The sequence below is a fragment of the Ciconia boyciana genome, chromosome 7 (genome assembly GCF_034638445.1).
Source record: "Ciconia boyciana chromosome 7, ASM3463844v1, whole genome shotgun sequence".
NCBI lineage: Eukaryota > Metazoa > Chordata > Aves > Ciconiiformes > Ciconiidae > Ciconia > Ciconia boyciana.
Window position 1 is genome coordinate 37,922,613 of NC_132940.1, and position 19,723 is coordinate 37,942,335.

Here is a 19,723-nt window from a genome sequence, read left to right on the forward strand (position 1 = left end):
ATGGGTTTCAGGCCGGCAAAGAGTGCGACAGATTGGCAGTGAGGCACATCCGCGGGTCCGGCTTAGGCTGTTCCTTGCTGACGAAACCCCTGGTTTGCAACACAATTTTTTGGTGTTTTGTCCCAGCCATTCGCTTTCTATTCTGGCGCTTGCCTGAAGCCTCTGGAAGGCTTTGGGGACAGGGGGGTGGGAGCTCATTTCAATTGTTCAGGAAATGGAAGTAACTCATTTTGCAGCTGGAGAAACCCAGTGGAGCTTGCTGCGTGCGGGGAGTTTTTCCACTGCTGTCTCTCCCATTTGAACAGCGTAACCTCAAGGGTTTCCGAACTGACGCTCGGCATGCTGCCACCATCCTCATGGCAGGGCCAGGTCTGGTGGCCAGCCGTAGGGCTGGAGCCTTGCCCTGGGCACCGGCTGTGCATCACCTGCCTGAGACTGTTTTGGGGGAGAAATATGCACCTTGTGTGTTCTGGTTTTTTTTTGGGCAGGGTGGAGTGGACCAGAGGGGACAGAGGATCTGTCCCCAGTACAGGCTGGGATTGTGCAGCCGAAAGCCCAAGGCTTTTAGGGGTAGGAAGGTTCCCACCTTGGTCTCTCTGGTCAGGGGTGAATTTCCCACCTACTCCCACATGACCCCAGAAAAATGAATCACCAAAAATGAAAGGAAGCAAAGAAAAAAAAGAAAAAAAAAATTAAAAATCCCTCCCCAAAGCTGCCTTCCAGAGGGTTGGGCAAAAGATAAAAGCTCTCCAAGGAGCTGGGACTCCTCCTCTCCCACCACTGACTTCTCATTTAAATGTCTGCGTGCAGGCTGCAGCCGGTACTGCCTCCGTGGCCGCCCCAGGGGAGCCCCCACCGGCCCCCCGCCTGCCACCCCTGCCGTGTCCCCAGGGGCGATACCCACGCAAGGGGACAGCAGAACAGGGGCTTAGCACCCCAGAAGCAACGAAGAAGCAGCCCAGCGTGGCACATCCCAGAGGAGGTGGTCCCACCAGCAGACTATGCAAGAGACCCCGGGGGGGCTGAGCCAAGCAGTGCCTGCTCAGGCACAGAGGAGTGGACGGCAGGGAGGTCCCAGTGGATGGACTCCCTGAGGCCAGCCCCCCAATGTCGACTCTGCTGCTGCTCTGGGTTGTCCTCCTCCACTGGGTCACTGGCGGGGGCTTCGTCCAGGGGGGCAGGACCTGGCAGCATTGCACAGGTAGGAGCGAGGCCCGGTGGGTGGGCTGCAGCGGGAGGGAGGTGTCAAGACAGGCCTTGGCTGTGCCGGGAAACATGCCGGGACCCGTGTGCTCCCACAGATGGGCTGTTCCCTGTACTGCCAGGGCAGACCTCAGAAAGTATGCTCTGTCTTGGGGGGGCACATGGCCGCTGCAGGGTGCCCTGCATGGGTCAGCCTCTCCCTGGCAGCCCAGCCCCAGGGTTTTGGTGCCCAGCTGCCAGTGGACCGAGTCTTGGAGTGAGAGCACAGCACGATACCTTGGGTGCTGCAGCTGCCAGCACCCCACCTGCACCCATGGGCAGCAGGTAGTGGGGTCATCCCTGTGCCTGCAGCCCTCCGGCATGGCACAGGACTGGGGAGCAACCAGCCGTTCTCGGTGCCGTGGGGAGAGCTGTGTGCCCATCCCTGTGGCCCAAGCATTGTCCCAGGGTCTGCTGGCCCTGGGCACCAATATGGTGAGGGGAAGGGCTGCAAGGAGAAGCAGAGGAGAGCCATGAAGGCCCTCCGGAAAGTCCCTTCTGCCCCGGACTCTGGGGCTCCCTGCGCTCTGCCAGACACAACCTACCCCCTCCCGGCAGCAAAACCTCCCAGAAAGTTTCCGTCCCGCTGCCCCCAGCCAAGGAGCTGGCAGCTCTGATGGCATTTTGCGCGGGGAAGTGCCGAGAGCAGCCTGAGCCAAAGAGGGTCCCCGTCACCTGGCTCTGCCCTTCTATCCCCGTGCCGCGCAGTCCAGGGACATCCCTGCTCTCCCCAAGCAGCCTTAGCTGGAGGGGCCCTGTGGATGTCCAGGCCCCAGCATCAGCACATTTAACTGCCCCCGTGTCCCTCCTGCTGGCGCCTGGCCCTGGCTCCCGGTGCAGCCCTGATGCCGTCCGGCTGCGGGCAGCCACCCCACAGAGCAGGCAGTTGCTGGGCATGTGCGCTGCCTGACCTGGGCTGAAACACCCTGGCTGCTCTCCCAGCCATTAACTGCCGGCTCTGCTCTGATCGTTAGCAGTGACTGATGCGGGAGGCAGATTGGGATGCACATCTTTGGGTTAGGGATTTGGTTTTGGTTTTAGAACTTGGTCCCTTCCCAGCCCACAGCCTCGGGCACAGCCTCCAGCCCCAGCTGAGCTGTCCCCTGGCTCATCCCAGCCGCCCCTGGGTGTCAGGGTGGGAAGGACCTCGCCGGTCTCCCTGCTCCGGGCTGGATGGAGCCACATGAGCAGATTCCTCCTTGCTATGCCCGTCTGGGTTTGGGCTGGCTGGGGGTGCCTGAGGGGAAACACTTCCCCTCTCCAGCTGGTTTGGTTTCAGACACACTCCGGTCCAGCCTTGCTCACAGCTCCCTCCCTCCTAGGTCTCCTGCTGTGCCCCAGCAGCCGAGATTTATTAGTACAAATAGGAGCTAAAAGCCCGGTCTCACTGGGGATGGGACAGAGTCAGGGATTTTTTAGTCTAGCTAAGTGCTGCTTCATCCACTGGGCATCGTCACCAAGTCCCTCTGCCCTTTGCTACAGACACTGCAATCCTGCCAGGGAAGCATTCAAAAATAAAAGCTGCAAGGGTCGGAGGAAGCACCCACAGCGGGTACAGCCCTTCCTGCAGCTGCCAGCACGGGGCTTGCCGAGATGTCGGACTGATGGTGACCCTAGCACTGTTACATGGGGACAGCTTTGCAGTGCTAGTGCGCAGTGCTGTTCTTCACCTGGGCAATGCCCTGGGGCTGGGCACGTTGTTTTGTCCTCTGGGGAGAGGATAATTATTTAATGAATGGTTTTGGTGCCTGCTAGGGGAGTATGTGTGTGTGTGTGCGATTAGGGCTGGGTTGGGAGAGCCTGGACCGGGACTGGAGTGGGGGAGCGCTGTGTCCCACCACCCTGGAAATGGGTGGCCACCCCACGAGCGAGCCTGCGGGCACCAGATCCCTGCCTGCTCTCCTGGCTCTGGTTGTGGTTGCTGGTGCTGGTGGATCCTGAGGAAGCTGGTGGCAGCCTGGGGCTGCCTGGCTGGCAGGTCCCAGCCCCAGGATCAGCATTCAGAACCGCATCAGTAGGACGGTTCATGCATGTGAGCCTGCATACTTGGTGTTCCTGCTGTGGGGATGGAGATGTCAGCTTTGGTGCCTGGAGGGCAAACCTTCCCTGTGTCCCCAAAGCAGGGGCTTGGTGCAGACCCCGGGCAGGGGACGACAGGCTACCGGGGCACACCAGGCCCCCCTGCTGCCGTGGAGTGCTCTGGCCAGCGCTGGAGATGCGCTGGCTGCCTTGTGCAAGCCAGGCGGCAGAGCACCCCACAGCAAGGTGGGGACCCCATCCCACAGTGGGACAAGGTGGGATGGCTGCCGCCACCGTGACGTGCTTCGCTGTCTCTTGGCACAGACCTACGCCCACTGGACATCCTCTCAGAGGTGGTCCCTGCCGGCAGGCTGGCCCATGGCATGAGGGTGTTTCAAGTGCAGGGGGTGCGCGGTTTCCAGCTCGCCACCTCACGGCCCCACGCCCTGGGCTTCCCCGCCTCCCGGCTCTTCATCCACTGTGACCGCTTCCCCGAGGAGTTCTCCATCATCGTCACACTGAAGGTCCTCAGTGTCCCTGCCAAGGTAAGTACCACCGGCCGGGCACAGAGCCAGCACAGCCACAGAGTGGGCACAGCCTGGCCCCGCAGCTTGTGGCATGCAGATTTGAGTCCGTGCCCTCCCGCAGAGAAACGAGTACGTCTTCACGCTGATGGCAGAGGAGAGCCCCAGTGTGCTGGTGGGGCTGCGCTACGCCCCCAACAAGCTCCACTTCCTCTTCTGGAGCCAGGAGCACGCCGGTGGCTGGCAGACCTGCGTCACCTTCCCTAACGTCTCCCTCTCTGACAACCAGTGGCACACGCTTGTCCTGGCCGTCTCCGGCCAGTCCTTCTCCCTGACGGTGGACTGCAGTGTCCCCAAGGACGTGTAGGTTGGGGACGGCAGTGGGGGGCTCAGGAGGGCTCCGTGGAGGCGCCGGTTCCCTGTCAGGGCGGTGCTCCTCCAGCAGCATCTCCTCCAGCCAACATCAGATGCCATGAAATTGTCCCCTGCCTCTTCTCTGCCTGTCCGCAGGGTGGTGGAGACGCCATTTCCAGCCTCTCTGTCGGTGAAGACAGCCAGCTTCTACCTGGGCAACAGGAGGAGAAGGAAAGGCGTGTTCACGGTAGGTACCCCACGGTGCAAGGCTACCAGGGGGTGCTCGTGGCTGGCCATGGGGCAAGCTGTAGCCCCCTCTCAGCGCCCTACGCTGGCAGGGCTTGGGCCACGGCTTGGGCAGCGGAGCTGGCTGTGGGTCCCATTGCCAGGCTCAGTCTCCATCTGGCTGTGGGTGTGCAAGGGGCAGTGCTGGCGACTGGCACTTTGTGGGACAAATGTGTTTTTAAGAGGATGTCAGCAGGGTGGTGGCAGAAAGAGTTGACAGCACAGTCTCATTGATATAAAAGTTAGGGCAGTGCCTGATCCTGACTGGTAGTGAAAAGTGGAGGTAGTGCAAGCCATCTGCAGCTAGCGAGCCCCTTGCCAATGCTGCCCTTGCACCAGCTGTTAAATTGCCTGGGATGGAGATTTTGGCAGGCTGGGCATGTAACGAGGATCTGATAAATGTTCGTGAATCCATGAAGGCTTCCGTGGCCCAGGAGGGAGGGCAACAAGCAAGAGTCGGAAGGGAAATCCAGGGCATGAATCACCTGCGGTTTCCGTTTCTTGGTCTTGCTGGACTTGCTCTCCATCCTGCTGCTCCTGCTTTCCCAGGGCTTGCTGAGGCAGCTTGTCCTGCTGCCAGGAGCTGATGCCACCCCTCAGATATGCACCGCCATGAACTTTAAAGTAGCGACACTCTCTGTCCCCACTGTCCTCCAGGATGTCCCCATGAAGATATCAAGCAACGAGGTGCTAAAATACCCCTACGGTCAGTAACTCCCCGCGGCATGGGCTCGGTTGGCCACATTCTGCGTTTGTTGAGGAAGGCTCTTCGCATGGGGCTGGGCACACAGCAGGAGTGGAGGGGAAGAGGGTGTCCCCAGCACCCCCTGTTTCTCAGCATGTGTGTGGGGTGGGATCCCTGTCCAAACCCCCTCTGGAGAGCCGGGGTGCCTCTGCCTGGGTCCCTCAGCAGTGCTGGGCTCATGCCAGTAGCCCCGTGGGTGCCAGCCCCCTGGGTTTTCTCAGCCAGTGGCTTCCCAGCTCAGTGCTGGGATGCCGTTTCCCCTGTTCCCTGGTGCCCATCATCAGGATGGGACTGGGACTTCCAACCCTCCCTGTGTGCATGGGGACGACCCTTGCTGCTCTTCCATCATGTGTGCTAAGAGGTGCCTGCCTTGCTCCTCTCCACGCCCAGAGACTGACACGAAGGTGACTCTGGGGTCCCGTCCACCCTGCACCAAGCAGGAGAAGGCGCAGTTCTGGTTCAACGCCTCCCAGCGAGGGCTGTACCTCTGCAACGGCAGCGCCTGGATTTCCATGCTGGAAGGTACTGGTGTGCAATGCGTTCTTGGGGATGGAGGGAGGCTCTTGCAGCAGAGGAGGAGCAGAGGTTTGCCCTTGACAACACTTTGGGGTGGGAACCAAGTCAGGCAACAGCAGAATGAGGGGGCTGGGGTGTCCCTCTGCCTCTCCCTTGCTTGACTGGGCTTCGCTTTGCTCTCGGTGCCCACATTGACACTTCCAGTGCAGCTCTGAATTCAAGCACCTCTGTGAGCCAGCTCCCCGATCACTCGCACAGTGCCCATGTTGTCCATCCACCTTATCCATGTTGTCTGTCCCTCCTGGGGCTTCTCTGGTCAGGAATGAGCTCCCGGTCTGTCTGAGCAGGACAGCTCACCCCATGGAAAGCCATGCCTGGGGTGCTGGGGTGCTTCCTGCTGTGGGGTCCCAAAGGTGCAGGTGCTCCCAGTGCTGAAGCACTTGCGGGGTGGACAAGAAGGAGCAGAAAGACTCATCAGCTGCCAGAAATACCAGAGGGAGTAATGGGAGGGTGGCAGAGGCAGGTCCCCATGTCATCCCAGCTCTGGTGGCCTTTGTGCAGAAAATAGTGGGGCAACATAGGAGCAACAAGGTGGCAAAGCAACCAGAGCCTGGAGGGATGGAAGTTATTTGATAATGAAATGGATTTTGCCCACTGGCACTCTCCCACTTGCTCCAGTCAGTCTGCCCAGGATCCCTGGTGAGGACATGGAGGACAGGGCATGCCCACAATCGAGCTGTCCTTCCCCCCTCTCTTGGGGCTTTTTCTTATGCTGGTGCCCACATGGTAGGTTTGGATGAGCCATTTGCTCCCCACAGGAGCTGGCAGTGGCTGGACTCCCCATCCTTCCCTACCTCTGGAAGTCATCAGGATTGGCACCGTGTTCTTGTTTTCCCAAGGAGATCTCATGCTGGGATCTTGCTGATCTTTGCCCCTTGGTGCCGCCAACACTGGCCCTTCTTGTAGCTCTTCTCCTGCCATTTGTCCCTTCCAGTGCCCACCCATTTGCTGTTGGGACTGCTCTTAGCATTTCTATTCTAATTTCTGGCATTAATTCTGGCTAAGTCTTCTCTAACTTCTTCCAGAGCTCATGCTGACTCCAGCCAGAGAAAACATCTGGTGCAGGGCTGCTGCAGGTGGGTACGGGTTAACCCGGCTGGTCTCAGCAGCCCAGGCCCTTTCACTGTAGGTCTCTTCCTCTCCTCCTCGTTCTCCTTAGGATAAATATATCGACCCACTTTGTAGAAGCAATCAAAATCCATGGCGTGTCGTTCTTCCCCGCTCACAGAGGAGACTGCCCGGCAGAGCATTCTGCAGCCCTGCCCTCTGCTGGAGAACAAGCAGGGGTGGATGGGGCTGGATGTCCTTCCCAACGAGATGGAGTCAGGCCTTTTACCACAGCCTTGGATTTTGGCCCTTCACCACCAGTGACACCAGGACCTTCATTTTCCCGCCATAAAGTTCCATACAGCAGCAAGTGCCGCTGAGCCAGCTCTGCTATGCAATGTGGGGCACTTCTCCAGGCAAGGTCATCTGGTTTTAACCTCACCCCTCTTTTTTTGTGGCCTCCTAGTCAAACAACGGCTGGACTATGTGGAGGAGTACCAGAACCTGGTGACCAACTCTGAGACGATGGGTGTTGAGGTCTTCACCATCCCAAAGGTGGGACTGTTTGCAGCCACTGCCAACCGGTACACCCCTCCGGGATCGGCCATCTATAAGTGGACCGATGGGAAGTTTGTGTCCTACCAAAACATCCCCACCTACCAAGCTCAGTCCTGGAAGTACTTCACCATAGGAAAGAAGGTAAGTCTGCCTGGGAGGTTATTTCAGTGCCTTCATATTTCAGTATATTGAACTGCAATTGCCAAACACTGGCTTCTTCTCTGAAGCCCTGAGTCTCGGGCATGGTTTAGGGGGTGAATTTTTCTCTCTTCTTTCTTTGATGGGGTCACACTGATACATATATTCAGCCAGTAAGGGTCTGTCCTAGGGACTGCCAGCTGATCTGTGGGCTGCCCTCCGTGTTTTACTATTTTTGCCGAGACACAAGTACATCCACCCAGGCCATTTTCAGCAACTGATGCTCACAGCATAGGTGATTGCGTGTCTGGAGTGCTCAGATCTCTTCCCCAGGGATCTCTAGGGTGTCTGCAAGGTCAACCTCCAAAGCCAGCTCTTGGAGCTGGATCCCCCCACATGTTCGGGTTCATTTCTAGCAGGCTCTGCCTGTTCCTGCCTCAGATGTAGTGAGTGCCAGTGTCAAAATATCCTTCATGCAGAGTGCAGAGCTGCGGTCCAGCTTGGTCTGGGTGTGCTCATAGTGCAGCCTCCACCTGGTGCAAAGGCTGACCCCCATGGGAAGCAGATTTTGCTGCAGTTCCCAGCAGGCACCGTGAAGTGAGGCAGGAGTCACCCCAGCAGTGGCTGTGGCACTGCTCTCAGGGACACGCAGCTCCTGACATGGGAGCACAGAGAGCAAAGCCCTCCCTGAGCTCTGACTGTGGCAGGTGTCCTGCCATGCTTAAGGTCCACTCTGGTCTCAGAGATCTACAGAGCCATCTTACAGAGCCATCAGAGCCTGTAGCTCCCTCCCAAGACCCACTGAGTCCAACCTTCTGCATTTTTAAGCCCTCTTGCTTTTAAAGCATTCCAGGACTTTAGAGCCCTCTCTCCTCCCCTGGGCAGTCTGCCATGGGACTTCTGCAGGGTATCTGCCTGGTTCCTCTCCCTGGGCAGCTACTTGTCACTCTGCAAGGAGCCCTGGTCCAGTCAAACGAAGAGCTGCTGAGAGCCAGCTCTGTGCAGAGCTCCCAAGGGAGTTCAGATCATTTCCCCTCTGGCTTGACCCCTTCTGGCTTTGTCACCATGCTCCTGCTGGGCACCACACAGGGTGCCTGCAGGGCTCCTCCATCATGAGCCACATGCTCCAGGGTACAGAGGGATGGGCAGATGTCCTGCCTCCAGGCTTGGTGACACTGACAGCCCTGCTGTTTGGATACAAATGGGCTGCGCCCCCCGTTACCTGCCTCATGGTGGGGTCCTGCAGAAAACCTGGTCAAGCCCTGAAAATGCAGCTGTGTTGCAAAGTTGGCTTTGGGCTGGGAACATGCCTGCCATCCCCAGTGCTGCATCTGCTCTGCAAAGCTCCGGCTGCACCGTCATGGGCAGGAGATGAGAACATTGCTGGGTGGATTTATCCACTGATGGGAACCACCCTGAGACTCCCCAGTGTTAGTCTGGACCCACAACACCCCCTTGCAGTGACGGCTGTGGGGGCAGAGAAGACCACCAGGCTCGGGGGTCCCAACTCCCCATGGTTCCTGCACAGCAAAGCACCCATGTTGGTGCTTACTAAGGCTCACATGCTCCAGGTTTGCCTTCAGGTCTTCACTGAGAAAAACTTACTCAGACTTCCTAGGCAGGATGGCCTCTCCTGCACAGCTCGGGACAAGTTTTCTAGTTGGGGCTAGCTTGGTGCTCCAGAACAGCTGGGGACAGAGGCAGGCACCCTGCGTGCAGCTGCCAGTGCTTGGTGCATTTCTGCGTGGAGATGATGACCAGATAGGTGTTGCAGCAGCAGCAGTACAGACCTTTCCAGTTAACCCAGGTTCCTCGCACAGGTTGCAGGTGTGGTGCACCTCTGTAGGTGTCAGTACATCGTTACTGCACCAGGACCTGCTGATGCTCTGCCAGGATGACCCCAGAGGGCAGTGCCGGGGTCTCCTGGTGGTTCCTGTCAATGGAGATCAAGGGACTGCAAGCTCTTGAGTTGCTGGGTTGGATCCAGGCCTTTCTCTTCCCTCTGAAGCTGCATTTCTGGAGATGCCCTGAAGGGATTCCCTGGACTGGGGCTCACAGGAAGAGCTACCCGGCACTGGGGACACACCTTCCCTGGAGGGATGTACAGACCTGGGACAGGCCACAGCTGAGGGGGGAAGGTCTCCATCCTTGGGGGTGGCTGAGCCTGGGCTGGACAAAGCCCCAGGCTGGTGCTGGCAGGGGCCCTGTGCTGGGCAGGAGGCAGGAGACCACCCCCACTGACTGTTTTCTGCTTGTGGGCTGTGTCCCTGTGCTTCTTTGTGGCCCAAACTAGGGCATAACCTCTGCCGCTCCATACAAAACACACCGGTGTGGCGGAGCCGGAATGCCACACCGTGCACTCCCGTGAGCTCGGACATGCTTCCCCTGATGCACAAGGCCATCTCTGCTGCTGCGTGCTTGTCCCCAATGCTCTCAGGGGGGATGTTTTGGTGTGGAAAATGTTTTGTCTCAGGGAATCATTATCATCGTTATTATTGTTATCATAGCTGTGATTTTTCTTCTGAACAACCTTTCCTTACAGGGAAGGTTGGGTAGCTTGGATCCCCCTCCCTCCCCAGCCTGTTTCACCAGCACAGCCGTGCTCCCCATCCCTGGGACTGACGGAGCACGAGCAGCCGCAGCACGGCTCGCTCTCAGCTCAGCTCTGAGGCTGTGGCTGTGAGTCTTGTCCCTGCCCCGGCTCTGCGGGCAGTGGGCACTGCTGCTGCCATGCACAAAGACCCCCCATGAGCCACTGGGTCCCTGTCCTCCCTTTGGGTGCACTGTGCTGCTTGGGGGCTGCTTGGGGACCCCTGCCAGCCAGGGTTGTCTTGCACCATACCAGCCACCTCAGTCCCTGGCCCCGCATCCTGTGGGCGCCTGCCCCCACCCATGCCATCTTCACTGTGCCCGTGCTTGTCTGCGCCCCTTTGAGAGGAGAAAACCAAGATGTCCTGGCTTGTTATTTTTCAGATCTTCCTAGCAGTGGCTAATTTTGAGCAGAATGACAGGGGTCAGGAGTTCTCTGTAATATACAAGTGGAGCCACAGGAAAGAGAAATTCGTCACGTACCAGAGGATCACCACGCACAGCGCTAGGGACTGGGAGGCATTTGTCATTGAGGGAGAGGCTTTCCTCGCAGTGGTCAACCACAGAGAAGGTACCCAGCCCTTACGTTCCCTACCGGCCCGGCTCAGCCGGGGCAGGAAGCCCTGGGGTGACGCCGGGAGCCATGGTGCCCCACCGCAGGCACCCTGCTTGAGAGCATCCTTCCATTGCCATGGAAACACTGCAGTTCCCTGCTCCCTGCACATCCTCTGCCAGAGTGCAGGGCAAAGCTGGGGGGTCAGCGCACGCAGCTCAGTGTGCAGTGTCCCTCAGGAAGCCCAAACCCTTGCAGACCCTCTCATTTTAGGAGAGAAAAGCACTCGGGGAAGTGGCTGACATGGTCCCCTTCTGGGTTTCTGACTGTAGGGGACAAGGACAGGAGTGGGAACGGTGTCTTTGCTGAATCTCTCTGCTTCTTTTCATTTGTTTCCCCAATGCTATATAACATGGTAGGCTGGTGAGGGCAGCTGCATGGGTTTGCAGGGCCTGAGCCTTTTGAGAAGCCAAAGACTTGGCCTTGTGGGCACACAGGAAACCGAGGGAAGCTGAGTGAGAGCCTGCTGACGTCTTCCCTCCCTGGGCACCCTGCAGACATCATCCAGCCTCGTTCCCCTCCCAGGCCATGAGTTGTTCTGGGTTGGGGCATGCCCCCCTTCAGCACAGGGGATGAATGGGTCAATACCACAGCCCTGGCTCTCCAGGATGCTCCCAGCCAGGTTTGGACACCAGGCCAGTGGGCTCCTTCCCTGCCATCAGGGCTGGCTCCTGGGACATCAGCTCCTCTGGCACCAGGCTCATAGCTGGTGGCAGGTTGCTTGGGCACCAGCTGCCTGTGAACTGTGCTAGAAACTCCACGTCACCTGTTGGACCCCACCACGGCCAGTTTGGATGAGACCTACTCCCGTGGCAGTGGCAGCAGAAAGGTCCCTTTGGCAGCCATGCAGGGGTTAAGACCATCATGGCCAAGCCAAACTGGAGATGTTCTCCTTAGTGGGTAGTGGAGGGTCAGTCCCTGAGAAGCTGCCACTTACCCGTGTGGCCATTTCCCACACACCCTATTCTCCCTGCAGCCCTTTTTGCCAAAGTCTTTTCCATTGCAATGAGGATTGCCCACAAACCCGTTAACACGTGGTCCTGCTGCTGCTCAGCCACCAGAAACACCAGCAGGGCCAAGCTGAGTACAGCAGTGCTCAGTGTGTGTGGGATGGAAAGGAGCTGGTGGTGCTCCCCTCGTGTCCTGATGAAGCCAGCTCTTTATTAGAAGAACGTCTCTGGCTGGAGGGGTTGTGCCAGGCTGAAGGTGCAGAAAGGCTTTTAGCTTTAAAGCCAGCTGGGTCCCACACAGACAAGAGGTTGAGATGCTTGAACAGAGCCCAGGAGCTGGATGGGGCACATGCTTTGGTGCTGGTGGGCTCAGCCCAAGTGCTCAGCATGGGGCAGGCTGCAGGCTGTGGCATGCCCTCCCTCTTTCTGGAGTTCATGCCATCAGCAGGGATCAGCACATGGGGGTCCCTGGCCAGCTCCAGCACTCAGGAGCGGAGCACAGGGACTTAGCAAAGGAGCGCTGGAAAATGTCAGTGCAGTGCCGTTCCAGCTGTGTCACCCTCCCAGATGTGCGAGCTTGTGTGTGAAGGGTGACGGCAGCCCGTGATGTCGGTAGCTTAGGGACTGAGCTGGGACTGGCCCCACTACACACGGCTGCCCTGTGGGACAGCTGGCAGAGCTTGGCTACCCTGGGATGCTGGCACGGTGCCTCTGTTGTGCTGCTCGTGTGGGGAGACAGCACCCTCCTGTCCCTCCTCTGCCAGGGGCTGCCACGAAGCTGCCACCACGTGCTCGGGAACAAGCTGCCAGTGTGTTCAATGGGGATGGAGGATCTAGAAAGGGATGGAGGCTCTAGAGTCTCTTTGGCTACTTCTTTGGGAGCAATCGGTCATTAGCAAACAGCCTTGCAACCTGCTGGCAAATATTTGCGTAGCTGAACCTGTTTCTGGGTCTTGATTCTTACGCGAGCCAGGTATTCCTTTTCCTCACAGTGCACGTCTGTCTGTCTGTCTGTCTCCCCCAGGGAATAACCACAACATAGACAGTGTGATATACAGGTGGAACCCCAGGACAGGGTTGTTTGAAATCAACCAGACCATCCCTACCTCTGGAGCCTATGACTGGGAATTTTTCACCATTGGGCCATATTCCTTCCTGGCTGTGGCTAACACGTTCAATGGCACATCCACTAAGATCTACTCGCACATCTACATCTGGCTCAGTGGCTCTTTCCAGCTCTTCCAGTCTATTCTGGTAAGGCTTGTCCACTGATCAAACTCTACTCTTCAGTCCCCGCTCTGGGTTTAGACAAGCCAGGGAATAATTAGAGAAACAGATGCTCTTCAGTCCTCTGGAAAGGTAGTGATAGTTTCCGACTGATTCTCCCATAGGGATTGATGGAGTGAAGTTTATTTTTTTTCCTTGGAGGGTTTTAGGAGTGGGTAACTTCCCCACTGCGCCTCCAGCAGGTCCCCCCACACCTCGCAGCATCATTGGCTTGCAAAGGCTTGTCCACATCCAGCTTCTCATGTGGCTTCCTTCCTCACAGACTTTTGGTGCTGCTGACTGGGAGGTCTTTCATATCGGGGACAGAGTCTTCCTGGCTGTTGCAAACAGCCACAGCTATGGCAGCGGGATGCCAGTACCCTCTAACTTCTATGCCATCAACTCCTCCATCTATGAGCTGAACATCACTGCCCAGATGTTTGTCAAATTCCAGGACCTCCTCACCTACAGGTACCTGTGCAAAGAGTCAGGGTGCTCCTCAGTTCACGTCCTTCCCCTGAGCAACCTGGAGGTCTCCTGGAGGGTTCATGCAGGCTTGCATGCTGCCAGGGACCGAGACTGGTGGGGAGGGCAATGGATGACAGGTCCTTGGCACCAAATCCCAGTGGGAGCTAGAAGGCAGCCCTGGATTTGGGAACAAGGGTGGATTTCCTTTCAGGAACAGCCTGGGAAGAGCAGGATTTTCTGTGTATCATCAGGGTGGCAGAGATTGGTGTGGGGTGGGCTCAGCCCCACAGACATGCAGCTCCTTCCTCAGATGCCCACAGAGGGGCCACCTCACCTGCCCCTCTGCTTGCTTCATCCCCAGTGCCCTGGACTGGGAGTTCTTCTCGGTGGGAGACGACTCTTTTCTGGTGGTAGCAAACTCCTTCGATGGCTTCACCTTCTCCGTTAACAGTATTATCTACAGGTACTGCTGTGGGACAGGGGCAGGGTTGGGAGGTTGGGTGGTTGTTCCCAGCAAGAACAACCCTGCCCAGGAATCCAATGTGGGGGCAACCTCTGTGGATGCTGGTGCATCTGTCCAGGGAGGACTGATAGGACTGCTCATTTTTTCTGGAGAGGTTTCTGGGCAGAAATGAGAAGCCCTAGTGAGGGACATGCCTAGGTGGGAGATGCCAGCCCCATGGCTCAGCCTTCCTGCCCCCTTTCAGGTGCCCAGCTTGTGCCCCAAGAGCTAACTGCCCTCCCCATGCAGGTGGCAAGGCTATGAAGGCTTCGTTGCGGCTCACCACCTCCCCACTGTTGGCTGTAGAGACTGGGAGGCGTTTCACACCACCGAGGGCTCCTACCTCCTCTACTCTAGTGCCAAGGAGCCGCTTTCCAAGGTGCTCAAGCTGAAAACCACCTGAGGTGGCTGAGACATGCTCAGCTCATCACCAGGATTGGGGCGAGCTGGGCATCAAGGTGAAGATGGACCACAGAGCCCAGGAACGGCTGCAAGCATCAGCCCTGCAGCTGCTGGTTGTGCGCTCCGCAGGAGGAGGGGAGCTCCAGGGCTCCCTGCAGCCTTGTCCGGGGGCTGGCACAGGGGCTGTGACCCTGCTTTGGTGCCGTTTCTCCTGGGCAAGCTCTCTTGCCATGCTCCAGAGCCACGTCCTTCCCAGGGTGCCTGGTGCCTAGGTGCTTCCCCAGACTCACTGGGACCCCGGCCCTTGGCAGTCTCCAGCCAGGAGGGACCCAGAGCTGCTGTTGGTTGTGGCCAGAGCTCGCACAAAGCCAGGGAAGAAAGAGACTGGGCAGAGTGTGTGCTGCTGGGGTGGGTGCGTGGCAGGGGGGAGGAAATGGCATGTGAGAAACTGGGGAAAAAGGTGGCTTTGGGCTTGACCTGGGGCTGCCATGCTGAAGACCCATCTGGTTTGACATTGCATGCCACGCTTCATGCCCATCTTCGGTGGCCTTGCCACCCCATTCCACTGCCATGGGTGCCTGCCCACCCTCCTGCTTTGCCATGGCCGGTTTTGGTCATCCTTGCCAAGTGACGTGTGTATATTGTATAAATCCATAGATGCGTACAAGGACCAGTGCTGGTCCTTGCACCCCTTTGCATGAGGTTAGCAACTCCTGAGCAAACCTGCTATGTGTTGGGACCAATCCAGCTACCATGGGCATCGGAAAGACCCAAAACTGCTCCTGGTGAAACTGTGGCCTCTTTTCTTTTCCTTGTCTTTGTCTGGGGGACTCTTTTGCTTAATCAGAGCTCTAATAAACTGCGTGCACCCAGCCTTCATCCCGTGTGCAAGCTGTGGGTACCCAAGCTGCTCTGCCCATGGCAGAGCCTTCCCTCCACTCAACAAGCCACCCCTGAGTGAGATGGGGCCATGTCCATGGCCATAGGTGGCCCATGAGGACAAGATGGCCCTGAGCACTGCAGGGTGCTGGGGTGAGGGTGCCTCTCCACCTCCCCCTTGCCCAGGACCCTCTGCCTCTCCCGACTGGCCCAGAGCATCACTCATCCTTCCCTGGCCCCAAGTTTCCTGCTGGGGCTGGGCCACCCACCCTGATGCTGGAGAGCCTGCAGGAGGTGCCAGCCCCCCAGGAAGGGGCTGGGGGGGCACGGCCTGAGTGTCCTGGGGTCCAGGCCTGGGAGACCCGCTGCACGCAGCCCCTGCAAACCTCCCTCCTTCCCTGACGCAGCCACGGCTGCAGCTGGCTCTGCTGGGAAGGACCATTTCTTGCTTGTGAAACAAGGTAGAATTCAATTTGCTTCCATCACGCTGAGCCGGGAGCAGCATCTCTAATTTGTCCCTGAGGAAAGGCAAGATAAGGCGAGACATACCAGACGAGATGCAGAGGTGCCATTTGGCCAGCTGGCCCCTGCTTGAGGCAGGCTGGGGTGAGGGTGGAGGGGATGTAACCTAATGGGAGTTGTGCTGGTACGTTGAATTTAGGCTTGTCTGCTTTGGGAGAGATTGAATTAGGACAAGCGCAAACCCTTCAAGCACCACCACCCTCCCCGGATGCCCAGCTCCCAGTGCAGCACAAACCCTGAGGGCTTTTCCTACGTGCAGGGCTTTATTGAGAAATCAAATGTTTGGGAGATCACCCCTGGGTTGCTGGTGGCAGGCAGAGGCTGTCGAGATGCCATGCAGGGGCTGGGGCTGATGTCCTGCTCTCTGCAAGGCTGGTCCGTCACCGGAGCCAGGATGGGGTAACCCCCCTGCACAGACTGACCCATCGCTCTGCACCCCAGGCTCCAGGGACCTCCTGGCCCCACAAGAGCCCCCACCCTCATCTGTCTCCCCCCCAGGGGCTTGTTCTCTCCAAACCACGTGGACCGTGAGCATGTGGCTGGGGCTGCTTTCTCTGCGAGCCCAGTTCTGGCAGAGGAGAAGGGGTCTGTGTGGGGGGCTTCCTCCCCAGGAACCTGGGCTCCATAGACAGGTCTGCATGGGGTGTCCCCGGCATCCCTCCCCCATGTCGTTTGCTCACGCTCAGTCCAGCGTTGCTGGGGAGGGGCGAAGTCAGTGGCACTTGTTTCCAGGACCGGAGCAAGCACTGGAAAATCCCAGAAAGAAGCTTTGAAGGCCACCAGCTTGCCACTGGCTCCCTGCAAAGAAGCTGGGAACAGGGCGCCCCAACCCTGTGCTACAGGGCAGTGCTGGTAGTCTCTGTATGGCCCTGGGTGCTCGGCAGTGACTTCAGGTACTCCACATGCTTGCCGGTGTCCTCTCGATTGTGCCGGACATAGCAGATCACATAGACAATGACCATGGTGAACCAGCCGAACATGGTGATGAACATGGCCACGTCCGTGGTCCTCTGACGCACGCTGCAGAAGTTGACGCCAGCATCCAGCACCTGGAGTAGCGGCTTGCCCACGTACTCCTCGCGTGGGGCTGTGTGGCAGGTGATGTCCTGGATGGAGTCAGGGTCCAATCGTGCCTCCCACAACACCTCCTGCAAGGCACACTCGCAGTGCCAGGGGTTGTTGGCCAGCCGGAGCTTGGCATTGAGCGCCAGCAAGGCCTCCTTGGGGATGCTGCGGATCCGGTTGCTGGAGAGGTCGAGGGTACGCAGCCCGGCAGCCACCCCTTTGAAAGCCGCCCTGTCAATCTTCTCAATGGCGTTCCTGGAGAGGTCGAGTTCCTCCAGGTGGGAGAGGTGCCTGAAAGCATTGCTGGGGATCCTGGTGATGCTGTTGGCATCCAGCTTGAGGAACACTGCGTCTTTGGGGATGTCCTTGGGAATCTCTTCCAAGTGCCGGGAGCTGCAGAGGACAGCCTTCGCCCCTGCCCGCTCTGTGCACTGGCAACTCGGGGGGCAGGAGCTGCCCCAGGGGACGCACAGCAGGAGGCAAAAGAAAGCCTGGGCAACGCTGGCTGCCGGCATGGTCGTGAGGGTCATCTTGCACCTGGCCAGCTTGGCATGGCTGCTGGCAGTTCCCCGGTGGCTGCAGCAGCTCCTGGGCAGCAGGGCAGCTCCTCTGCGCTCCTGCAAAGCCTCTCCCATTGCTGGAGGAAAGCGGTGGGTGGAGGGGATATGACATGGCATTATTTCCTGGAACGCCGCTTATGTGTAATGTGCCCTGGCAAAGTGGTGAGAAGCTGGGCTCAGGAGCCCAGAAAACAAGGGCAGAATGATACTGGCTACCATCTTTTTCAGGACAGCTTAATTTGGTTTAAGATTAATTATACCTGGACACAGAGCTGCAGAGATTAAAAACCTTTCTGCCTGCCCCCATCTCTGCACAGACCACCCAGGCAGGCAAAGGGTGATGCAGGATGGGAGTGTCGAGATGGTCATGGCCCGGGAGCCTCTGCCCCAGCCTGCTGCCAGTTTCCACATGGGATGTGGTGATTTGCTGCTGGACAACAGCAGCAGTAAATTCCTATCTCACCAACCTTGAGTGTTAAAAAAAAGTGATGAGTCAGACTCCCCAGATCATCAGACTGGCTTAATCACCACTGGGTTTTTAAATAACAAGATGTGGAGTTCTTTTGCTTTCCCCATCTGGACCATGAACTGGTACAAGTCATGTTTCCAAGGGTTTTGCCAAAGCAGGGGTTTGGAGGTGACTTTGTTTTTTAAAGTAAACAAAGAGTATGGTTTAACAGCCTGACTCCGGGAGCTGGAGCTTAAGAGAGGAGCCACTGACTATCACAGTAAAGGGGGTGATCTGGGAACCCCAAGGGCCACCCCAGCCCTGCTGGGGATGAGGCAGGAGGTGAAGCAGGTGGGCCTTCTTTCCTCTGCCCTTTGGTGCTACTCACACCTCTCCTGCTGCCTTGGTCAGGCTGAAGGGAAAAGATCCCCATGGAGGGGAAAGTTGGGGGGTGGGACCCTGGTGGGCCCAGGGAACCTTTCACCCAGGAATGAAATTGTCCATGGTGATCTCATTAGGGGGCCAGCTGGGCACCAAGTCATTATCCCTCTGGTACCAGCATCCTTCTGATAATGGCATCCCCCTGGTAACAGCATACTTTAAGAACCAGCATCCCTCAGGTATGAGCATCCTCAGGGTACCACCCCCGGGATGCTCATACCTGAGGGATGCTGCCCATGGACCTGCCTGTGGACCTGGCCAGGGGTGTGGGACTGTGCAGTGGACTCTTCCAGGGGAGATTAAGTCACACTGCCTGGGAATCCCTCTGGCCCTACAAATGCTACCGGTGTCTGCCAGCCCAGTCTCTCCAGCAGAAGCAAGGATGCACTTTGCGATGCTGGTTCCCACTGCTTGCCTAAGCCTGCTCCCACCTCTGGAAGGCCTCTGAAGGGCTGCAGCCACCCCGTCCCACCACTCCAGCCGGACCCCGGCGTGTGCAGGGGTGATGCCCAGCCCCGGACCCGCGCTCATGGCCGGCGGCCGGGTAGCCAGACCTTCCCGGGCGAGGGCCTTGGGGAGCCGGGGCCCCGCCGGGCTCTGCGCAGCAGAACCGCCGCCCGCCGCCCTCCGCCGCCACGGAGTCCCGGGGGTCACTTACCAGTTCGGCCGGGGGCGGCTCCGCTTCGGTTCGGCTCCGGCTCCGGCTGCGGCTGCGGCTGCGGTGCTCGGCGGCTCGGCCGCGATCGGGCTCCGCCGCGGCACCGCCGCCGGCAGCGGGCGAAGCGCCGTCCCCACCTGTTGTTGCGGCTGCTCCCGCCGGGGGCCCCGGGGCGGGCGGTCCCAGCCTCGGTGGCACCGGGCGGTGCAGGAGCGGTGCGGGTGGGGGGGCCGGGGCGGTGCGGGGAAGGCGGGGGGGATCGGGGAGACCGAGGAGTGCCCTGTGGCAGCGCGGGGGGTCCGGGCAAGGAGACCGCTGGACCAGGGCGGTGGGGACACCCAGGCAGCACAGCCACGGGTGCTGTGGGCGAGCGGCGGTGGAGCCCTTTTGTGCTGTAGTTGAGTGATGCTAATTAGGCGTCAGCAATTCTTCTTAGGCAACCCCTTCGGGGCTGCGGGTCTAGAAGCTTTATCAGCTGCTGTAAGGCAGGGTCGCCTCTTCCCTCCCCAGCCATGCCCCCGGCCTGGCCCTCCCTGTGCCTGTGCTGGCTCTCCGCAGAGGACAGTGATGGGAGACCATGAGCAGACATCGAGCAGGCCAAGAGCAATGGGAGAAGGTACTGTGCCACCGCCTTGGCACACAGCTTGCTTTCCAGCAGCCCCTCACATTGACTCCAAATGTGTCAAGTCATGACTGCAGCCAGAACTGGGGGGTAAGTCTACAAGCAAAGTGAGTTTGTGCAACAAGGTTGGGAGTGGGAATGCTCAAACTGGGCTCATCCTGGAAGTGCGCTGCAAGCATGGCCTCCAGGAATGGTCCCTGATTAAACAGCCATAACAGACCACCAGCCTTTAGTTATTTAATACATGGTT

General features: G+C 58.5%; 2 protein-coding genes across 3 annotated transcripts; one reads left to right on the forward strand and one right to left on the reverse strand.

The window, feature by feature from the left end:
- Nucleotides 1-1,107: 1,107 nt before the first annotated feature.
- TSPEAR (thrombospondin type laminin G domain and EAR repeats) lies at nucleotides 1,108-15,139 on the forward strand. 2 transcript variants are annotated; one of them, XM_072867266.1, is made up of 12 exons: nucleotides 1,108-1,201; nucleotides 3,586-3,806; nucleotides 3,910-4,148; nucleotides 4,296-4,386; nucleotides 4,974-5,130; nucleotides 5,560-5,691; nucleotides 7,259-7,491; nucleotides 10,462-10,648; nucleotides 12,665-12,894; nucleotides 13,190-13,377; nucleotides 13,736-13,837; nucleotides 14,126-15,139. In XM_072867266.1, exons 1-12 carry the CDS (start codon nucleotides 1,108-1,110, stop codon nucleotides 14,277-14,279), a joined length of 2,028 nt encoding a protein of 675 aa, XP_072723367.1. In that variant the 3' UTR covers nucleotides 14,280-15,139. The 2 variants fall into 2 exon arrangements, with proteins under 2 accessions (XP_072723367.1, XP_072723368.1); XM_072867267.1 differs by lacking the exon at nucleotides 1,108-1,201 and having other exon boundaries at nucleotides 3,497-3,806; nucleotides 13,586-13,837.
- A 1,073-nt stretch (nucleotides 15,140-16,212) lies between these two features.
- Nucleotides 16,213-18,855, reverse strand: LRRC3 (leucine rich repeat containing 3). The gene is made up of 2 exons (XM_072868115.1): nucleotides 18,852-18,855; nucleotides 16,213-17,381 (listed from the first exon to the last, which is right to left on the reverse strand). The coding sequence occupies exon 2, from the start codon at nucleotides 17,377-17,379 to the stop codon at nucleotides 16,516-16,518; it is 864 nt and encodes a 287-aa protein (XP_072724216.1). The 5' UTR covers nucleotides 17,380-17,381; nucleotides 18,852-18,855; the 3' UTR covers nucleotides 16,213-16,515.
- Nucleotides 18,856-19,723: the final 868 nt, after the last annotated feature.